The sequence below is a fragment of the Gastrolobium bilobum genome, unplaced genomic scaffold, assembly GCF_033153095.1.
Source record: "Gastrolobium bilobum isolate Gb01-03AN ecotype WA unplaced genomic scaffold, APGP_CSIRO_Gbil_v1 utg202889, whole genome shotgun sequence".
NCBI lineage: Eukaryota > Viridiplantae > Streptophyta > Magnoliopsida > Fabales > Fabaceae > Gastrolobium > Gastrolobium bilobum.
Genome location: NW_026896104.1, coordinates 1 through 9,510, shown reverse-complemented (window position 1 = coordinate 9,510; position 9,510 = coordinate 1). Strand labels below are relative to the sequence as shown.

Below are 9,510 nucleotides of genomic sequence, written 5' to 3'. Positions count from 1 at the left end.
GACCATTTGATCCATTTAAATCCCTACATGGAAGTTATGTGTGAGGAAGAACTTGCAATTTGTGTGTTAACAATATTGAGCTTGGAAAATTTCACACGGCAAAATAATGTATCGATTATGTAATGTTGATCATCTCAAAATAATTTACTTCTTAAGAATAGTATTGTAACCGAGGGCATATCAAACAAATGGCATAGCGTGTGCCGGAACAAAATTTTGATGTGCATAATCACACCAGATGTTTTATGTACTCTAAAATCAACGGCAAATTGAGAGTACTAACTTGGTTAGGATGGAGAAAAAAAGGTTATAGCGAATTGAGAAGCGGAGAAAGTTATATTTATTATTATTTTAGACTTATCACTCTTATTATTTGATTGGTTATTGTTATATCAATTTGAAATCAATAATAAAAAAATAGAAAGAAAAAAAAAACTATTGCTGATTTCGACTTTGATAAATAATTAGATAGTAAGGGTGGTACGTCTAAAATATAATAAATATAACCGCCCCAACTGAGAGGCTTGATAGTCCATTGTTCTTTATAAAACAAAGGGGTGGTGAAGGGAGGGCCCCAATTGGTAGAAAAAAACCCGCAACTTTTTTTCTTCCAGAAACTCTTAGTATTTAAAAAATACATTGAATTTCAATTATTTCGAGTTGAGTCGAGTGAACTTACTCAAAGGAACAATATTCTCTTAATGTCTGTTTTTTCGTTTTCACAATTAAGACTTCACTTAAATATAATCGAGTCCCTTATTACTCGAACTTTTTACATATTGATTTATAAAACAAACAAATAATAACATTTGTAGATAGATCAAAAAACTCAATTTTTGAGTTTGTTCTTTCCGGTTCAAAGGTTGAAGTGACAAAAATAATAGAACCCCGTATACCGAAGTGAAAAAGAATTGAAGTGAAAAAGAACCAATTTTAATTATTATTTTTTTAACCTTGAATAAAATTCATTAAACCAGTAATGAAAAAGAATTGAAGTGAGTAAACATAAGAAAAACCAAAATCACTGGCTGCTTGTGGAAGCTTGTGAAGCTTCCAAAAAATAATCCATTTTCTTTATCACTGGCTGCTACACTAGTCCGGTGAACATTCTTTACCTCAGTTACTCTACCATCAGCCTCATTCATACTCTCATATCACATGAATACCGAACTAATTTGTTTCCAGCTGCAATAGTAGACTGAAGAATATCATCCTCTTTCTGCTGCTTCACTTTAAGTGATTTTTAGAATAAATTTCAGCCCAAACTTTATTGAAATCTGAACGACACCGACTCCATCCCTCCTGTTTCTGCTTCAGTCGAGTCAATATTACAGGGAGCGCACGAGTTGGGTTTTTACGCAATATGTCTATAACGTCAAGACCATGGTCACCATATAGACGTTCAATGCACCTTAAATTTTGAACAGTAAAGTAATCTTCAATACGGTTCAGAGTCTCCGTATTGATCTTATTTTCATTCATGTTATTATATAATTCCTCTGCACGTTTAGCTGCAGAACTCACAGACTCTAATAACATGTCCAGCTCAAATCTGTCATCTTCACATCTGAACAAGCTCTCTTCGTACTGATTCCTGCACATATGTTCGGAAGAGTAATCCTCACTTCCTGAACTCACAGATACCCAGTGATCATTCAATACTTGAGCACCAAGCTCAGATCTATGACTAGCTGTAGGAATTGGATAATCAGCAGGTAGAAGCCGGTAGCTGGGAGTGCAACGTTTACAGTCACTGAGGTCAAGTTCTTGAATGGATTTTCCCATGTACTCCTTCTCCCTGTATCTTTCCTTCTCTTTAGCTCCATCCATCTCACGCTTCTGCTCTTTGTCTTTGTCTTTGTCCTCCAACTTTGATGATCTTAGTGACTTTTTACTCATGACACCAGCAAGGAACCCATCAATATTTTCCAAACACTCCAGGAAATCATTGAATTCCACCATAAGATCAAGATGTTTTCCAAGTAAATCGGTTACCAAATTTTGCAATTCATTCCTTTTTATTATTTCACTGACGAAAAAATTATGAAGGCACTTCAAGAAAGCTTGGTAGTCATCAGCACTGTTCAACTTCTCCTTAACTTTCTCAAAGAAACTGAATGCTTGACTATACATGTTCTTTAAGGTATCCTTGTCTTCCTTAGAAGAAAAGTTTGAAGCCAACCCAAAACCTTCAGCTTTCTTGACAGATTTCTTTTTCTCATGAAAGCGCTGCAAGTTCAAATCCCTGCTGTTATTATTTTATATTGACAAAAATCTCACATGAGTCTTTACAATATTATTATTTTTTATTCTATAAATAATGTTCGCCCATCTAAATGTGACAACGCCTAACTCACCAGGTGTTGTAAGCGAGTTAGGTAACGTGACATTATGAACAAAAATTTACAAAATGTGACATTCAGATAATTTTTTACAAAAAATGTGGCCCTACTCAGTCACAAAATTATATTCTGTTATGTAAATAAGTTTACATTCACTCCAATTCCTTCTTATACTCAAACTAACTAGGTTGATTGAGAAAACTGCATTACACTCAACTAACAGAAAACAACCTTTTCGTCCTAAATAATCAGCAATAACTTTGGGGTAATAAGTTATAAGTCAGATTAGTTCTAGCAAACCCAACCCCATGAGCTAGGAAAATGAAAATGTAGAGAGAAAGAATCATCCAATAAAACCGTTAAAAAGGGGAGAAATGGATACCTCAAGAAATTGTTGAGCATTTATATGATCAGGTTCTCTCTCATCCTGATCACGATTAATCCTTATATCCTTACTCTCACGTTTCCTCCGCTTCTTGTGCATGTTCATCATTGTGTTGTCATCATCCATCTCAGGGTGTTCAACACTCAGATCACGCTCACGATCATGAGAAGGAAGCCTCTTTCGTCGATATACTTGCATTTCCCGCATCATGGGTGCCATAGAACTCCGCTCACTAAAGCGCTGCAATGAATTTCGAGCATCCGGAGCATGCTGTGTAGAAGGTGCTGCGAAACTATCTGGTAAGAATCTAGTGAACTCCTCAAGCAAATCTCGATGATCCTTAAACAGGGTAGCAACCTCACTATAAATTTCACCTATGTCCTTATGCTCTTTGCGGTACATATTGGAAATGTTCAAGAACGATTTGTAAACATGCTCATCACTTTGGAATCGTTTCTTTATCTTGTTCACAAACGTTGTTGCGTTAGAACGATGGAAACTGAGGCGGTGGGAACCAATTAAAAGGCTAGATTTAGAATTTTATATGGGAAAAAAATTTAATTATTGCATTTTAATTAATTAATTATGCAATTTGGATTGTGATTTTTTTTTTGGAGGTTTGGATTGTGATTTGATAGAAGAAAATAAATAAAATTTGTGATATGTGATTTAATTTTTTACAGTTTTGGATTGTGAACCAATCTGCGTGTGTGATTTAATATAAAAAATTAATCAAGATTTGATGTGTGATTATATTTAAATTTTATTTTATTTTTTTATTATAAAAAAATTTGGTTTGTTATTTAAATTAAAAGTAACAATTATTATTAATAAGGAAAATAAAATAAAGATTTGATTTGTGATTTAAACTCAAAAATCAATTTGAAAAATCTGTATTAATAAATGAAATAATTCAATAAATATTCTAAATCTCTAAGGAATAAGGATTACCTAATTTAAATTTAAATTATGTTTGTGAGAAATAAAATATATCAAATGAGATGTCATTGCGTAGATCTCGAAAAGTTATGTGGAATCAAAAAACAATTACCTGAATTGGATACCCGAGTCAAAAGTTATGGCCTTCATAAGTTTTATGATTAAATTATTATTATTTTTTTATAAAAAATGACACGTGTCAACCTTAGGTGAGAGATGCCTAAATGAGGCGTCACATTGTAAAATAGATCCGTAATTATTTCCAAAACTGCCATAAATGCGTAATATTTAATTAAAATGCAATAATTAAATTTTTTTGCCAATTTTATATATCTCAAAGATATGAATTAGTATTATTATATCTCCTTGGAGTGATGGATCAATCAAAAAATTAATGACTCTACTAATTTAATTTAATATATTATTTAAAAGTAATATATTTAAAATCAAATTAAATCTAATCATGCCAATTATTAAAAAAACTTTAAAATATATCTTGTTTTTAAAATAAAATAAAATAAAAACATAAATGAAATGATAATTAAAATTCATAAAATTTATACTTAATATATTTTAATTTTATTTATCCTGATATGATAAGCATAGGTTGTGTCAAAATTTCTATATAAATACATAAAATACAAAATTTAAAAGTACACAATACGATAAAGTTTTGTTTCAAAATTTAAAAGTACATAATACAAAATTTAAAAGCACAAATTCTTTTAGTTTTAAAATAATCATTGTTTAAAGATTTGTACAAAAATTAAATAATTCATTAAATTCTTTACGATTTAATGAAAATATAAGTTTATTTGATTATATTACACCTTCACTCTATTAAATCATTCTTATTCCAATAAGTAGAAATAAAAAAATAAAGTAGAGCTAAGAAAATAATATATTTTTTTTTAAAGTGACAAATAATTTAGAATAAATTATAACTTTTTAAATACAATTAGATACATAAAATGTGCCTATCATAGTAGAAAGCAAGTTAAATTCAACACCATATTATTTAAGTGGAAAGTGTTTGTCATTTTAAATGACATAAAGTTATGTCATTTGTAACGCCCGGTCGCTTCAAGAATCAATGACTATCCCCACATACTAACACGAGACTTTTCAGTGTGCTTTTTCCTCACTCGCACACTTCCCGGGAAAACTTCCTAGGAGGTCACTCATCCCATAATTGCTCCTAGTCAAGCACACCTAACTGTGGAGTTCTTCCGATCCGGGCTACCGAAAAGCAGATGCATCTTGTTAGTATAGGTAGTACCAATTGATTCTTATAAGCTATTCTCAAACTGTGCAGTCTCATACCTGCACAGTCTTTGGAATTCTTCTCTTTCGGGTGTCGATTCGATTCATTCATGCATGTAACCCCACGCTGGAAGCCTGTCAGGAGTCGCTCCTTGTCCGTGCCCCTTTGCACCGGCGATTACTCCCTGCCCTCGTCAGCGCTCTAGATGTTACATCATTTTAATAGAGAGATTCACACAAGAAATTATTTTTTATTTAAAATTTAAATTAAAAAAATCACTCACTTTCTCTCCCATGATTTTCATTTCTTATCTCTATATCTCTCCTAAAATAATATAACTTATGTCATTTAAAATGACAAACATCAAACTCATTATTTAAACATGGTCCTATCACTTAATTTGTTTTTAGCTTTTTTTTTTTTAAGAAAAAACCCAAGCAAGACCTGATTATCAAACTTGTGCAGGACAACAAATTAGACATGATTAGTTATCAAACTTCAAGACCTAATACGTCAAATGCTTTGACGGGATTAGCCAAAAAAATTAAGTCCATGTTTTTTAATAAATTAATTACGCATTTATTACAGTTTTGGAAATAATTATATATTTATTGTACAATATAACGACCAATTTGGGCGTCACTCAAGACGCCTAAATTGGGCGTCACTCAAGAGGCAATCATACTTAATTTAGGCGTCATTTATCAGATATTGACACGTGTCATATTTTTTTTCCAAAAAAATAATAATTTAATCATAAAACTTCTGAAGGCCGTAACTTTTGACTCGGGTATCCAAATCAGGTAATTCTTTTTTTAATTCCTCATAACTTTTTGAGATCTACGCAATGAGATCTCATTTGACATATTTTATTTCTCACAAACACAATTTAAATTTGCAAGAATAATATTATAAGAAACGTTAAACCCGGAAGCCTCTGAGTTCTGGATTTGTGATTTAATATAAATAAATAAAAAAAATTTTGATTTGTGATTTAATTTTTTTTTAATAATATTTTTTTATTATAACAAAAATTTGGTTTGTGATTTAAATTAAAAATTAAAATTAAAATTATTATTAATAAGGAAAACAAAATAAAGATTTGATTTGTGACTTAAACTAAAAAATCATTTTGAAAAATCTGTAGAAATAAAGGAAATAATTAAATAAATATTCTAAATCTCTAAGGAAGAAGAATATTATTTTTGAAATTAATGATTAATGCTATAAGCTTCTAAGTTATTATTTATGGTCTGAAATTAATTATGGCTTATGAATTTTTTTCAAAAATAAAATTACCTAAATTAGGCGTGATTGCCTCTTGATTGAAACCCAATTTAGACGTCATTGGTGACGTGTCAGGTGTTGACACGTGTCACATTTTTAAACTCAGAAGCCTCTGTGTTTTGGGTTTGTGATTTAATATAAAAAATAAATCAAGATTTGATGTGTGATTTAAATTAAAAAATAACAATTATTATTAATAAGGAAAACAAAATAAAGATTTGATTTGTGATTTAAACTCAAAAATCAATTTGAAAAATCTGTATTAATAAAGGAAATAATTAAATAAATATTCTAAATCTCTAAGGAAGAAGGATTACCTGATTTAAATTTAAATTATGTTTGTGAGAAATAAAATATGTCAAATAAGATGTTATTGCGTCGATCTCGAAAATTTATGTGGAATCAAAAAAAGAATTACCCGATTTGGATACCCGAGTAAAAAATTATGGCCTTCAGAAGTTTTATGATTAAATTATATTTTTTTGAAAAAAAATATGACACATGTCAACACCTGATGAGTGACGCCTAAATTAGGCGTGATTGCCTCTTGAGTGCGAGTTGGCTCCCTCCGGTATCCCCACGAGCTTCGACTCTTTGAGCCGGCTATGGGACTAATCCGGAGTGCGGGGGAACAGTGACCTTACACAAATTTTTGATATTCTTCTTGACTTTCTCCCTAATTTGTTCCCTAATTTCTATCTTAGGAATTTCCTTCATCCAATACCTGACTTTGTTTTTTCTTGAATTTCCTTTATTTGATTTCTCTTAATTCATATCAGGAATTTTTAAAAAATAAAATAATATATACTTGATAAATGGGTGTTCCCATTCCTTGATTCCAATTTAAATTCACAATAATAATAAAAGTGCTCTGTTTCACTTCTATGAGAATAAATGATTGTTTGGATGAGTTTTCAAAAAAAATATTTTTATATTTTATTTATTTTAGAAGTACTTTTTATAAAAGTTAAAGTTATTTAGATTTTTAAAAAATATTTAGTTTTTGAAAAAATATTTGTGTTTTAACTTATGTTATTTTTAGAAGCTAAAATTTTCATTTTAAAAAAAAAGATTTTTAACTTTTTTTTATGACTTTTACTCTTTTTAAAAGTAGACGTCCAAACATATTTCTCCCATACATGTTTTTTTTTCCTGAAGTAAAACAACTTTTGAAGAGAGAAAAACCCATCCAAAGAGGCCCTAATAATTTTTTAATGACATGGAAGAAAATTGATGCTAATTTTTTTAATTTTTTATTTCTATTATTTTAGTTCCTTTATTTTTTTTTCTCTTCAGTCAATTGATAAAAGATTTGAAACTTTAAAAACTTTCTTCCCTTTTCTCCCCTCAATCCAAAGATAAGGTTAAATTATAGAGAATCATCCCATTCTTCTAATAAAAACAAAAAGAGAATTATCTCGTATTTTAATTAAAATATATCATTTGTCCTCTCTTTATTGACAAAACTATTTATGTCTAAAAGGACATAATTTACGTCCTTTAAAAGGACACACTAAATCCCTCTCTTTTTTCCTGATTTGATCGGAATACTTTGAGCCATGAGAGTAAAAATGAGGGCAAAAATTCATGAATCAATTTTATTAGTAAATTATGTTTAAGATATATCCATGAAATTTTTATTCTTATTTTATATCAATTAATCTGGTTTAAGTTACCAAAATTCAATCCATATTAATTTACTTTTCTCTCAACTTGTAATGAGCTAACCAGAAACTTTGGGTTTAAACATTTTTAAATTCACAATTTTCATGAATTACTAATTGTTTTGATTATATTTATAAAAATTATGAATTCAGTTTGGTGATTGGTTATGTTTTGATGATTTTTACTACAATCTAGAATTAATTTATTATGATTACATATTTTTCTATTCTTTTAACTAATAATAAACAAATTTGTTTAACATTAATTTCAATCTAGCATTTTATGAGCCAATCCTAATCATCATGACTCATGAGAGATCTAAATAATAAATTACCCTCTTCGTTAAAAAAATATTCCAAAGCATATGCACCTTTTCTTTCTTTTTCCGAGCATATGATTCACTAGGGGTGTTCGCGGTCTGGATTGGATCGATTTTGGAAGCAAAATTCATCCGATCCAATCCCTTCGTTTTGATCATATAATCATCCTATTATCTAGATTACCCCTTAAACTCACCTTAACAGATAAAGAATCTCAACTTTTATAGCCTTTCAAAATCTATCCCCCGGTAGTTAAGATTCGCCTCTTCTAAACACAAGTAGCTGTACTTTTTTTTCCTTTTTTTTTTTCAGTGAAAATAAGCAAGCAGCTGTCAACTCCATTTTCAAAGTAAACGCCATTGCTATATATAATTGACTCAAGGTCAAACTCCTCGCTACCATCTGTACAAAAAAGTATGTCTTGAAATACAAATTGCCAACACTAAATAAGTACACATGCAGCGCGTTATGGGAGGGATAACATACGCTTATGCACTCATGGTTTCAGATTAAAATCTTCCAAAAAAACATATGAGTAGGGTCAAGTTTTCACTGAAGTGAAATCATAGCATTCTATTTATCATGCTCCAGCAAGAGCAAAAACATGCAGTGACACACTAATATCATATTCACAGGTTCTGTACAACTAGCTGAGTTTTCTCAGTAATCATTATTTAGAGGAAAAAAATGTAATCCACTTTTGCCAACTGTAGAATGTGTTGGGCAAAGTATACTATAAAACCCCAGCTAAAGCAGCAGAGATAGTGGTTTATGGGGTGTCAACCTGTCAGTAGGTCAAAATGCTTTACAGAGGTTAGCCCTCATGTTAGATAAACCTTGCTGATGAATTGGAACTGCCCACAACTTGCTCCTCTTTGGTTCAGATATCCTTACATGTGAAATTGCATTGGCAAGTGCATCAATCCACACACAAACATTATGATATTCTGAATTGCAACTTTCAGATGATGAAGAAAGGCTTGAAACCTCATTAAGGAACCCATCATCCATCCTGTTTCTTCCTAACCTAGGTTCAGGTGCAGCAACAAAGTTGTGGCAAGCAGCTCCATTTTGGTGCTTCAACTTTGATTCAACGGGCAGGATCTTCAATGTACGTTCTGTGTAGAAAGATATCCATGGATGTCCTGAAATTGAACCACATAATATTAATTTAACATGCAAACAATCGAACAGTTCTTAAAACTTAAAAGTACTGTCATTTTATTTCCTGTTTAAAAACATTAGGGAGAAAAAGAGAGCCTCAACTACATAGAAGAACACATAATAAAAACTAACAAAAGTATGTGA

At 30.5% G+C, this 9,510-nt stretch overlaps 1 protein-coding gene across 1 annotated transcript; it reads right to left on the bottom strand.

Annotated features, from left to right (window-relative positions):
- Positions 1–1,227: 1,227 nt before the first annotated feature.
- Positions 1,228–9,347, bottom strand: LOC133297804 (paired amphipathic helix protein Sin3-like 2; the record flags this gene model as incomplete). The annotated part of the gene is made up of 3 exons (XM_061497007.1): positions 1,228–2,259; positions 2,752–3,226; positions 9,068–9,347. Coding segments are annotated over 3 exons (1,787 nt in total), but the record flags the coding sequence as incomplete, so codon positions are not given.
- Between the last annotated feature and the right edge of the window lie 163 nt (positions 9,348–9,510).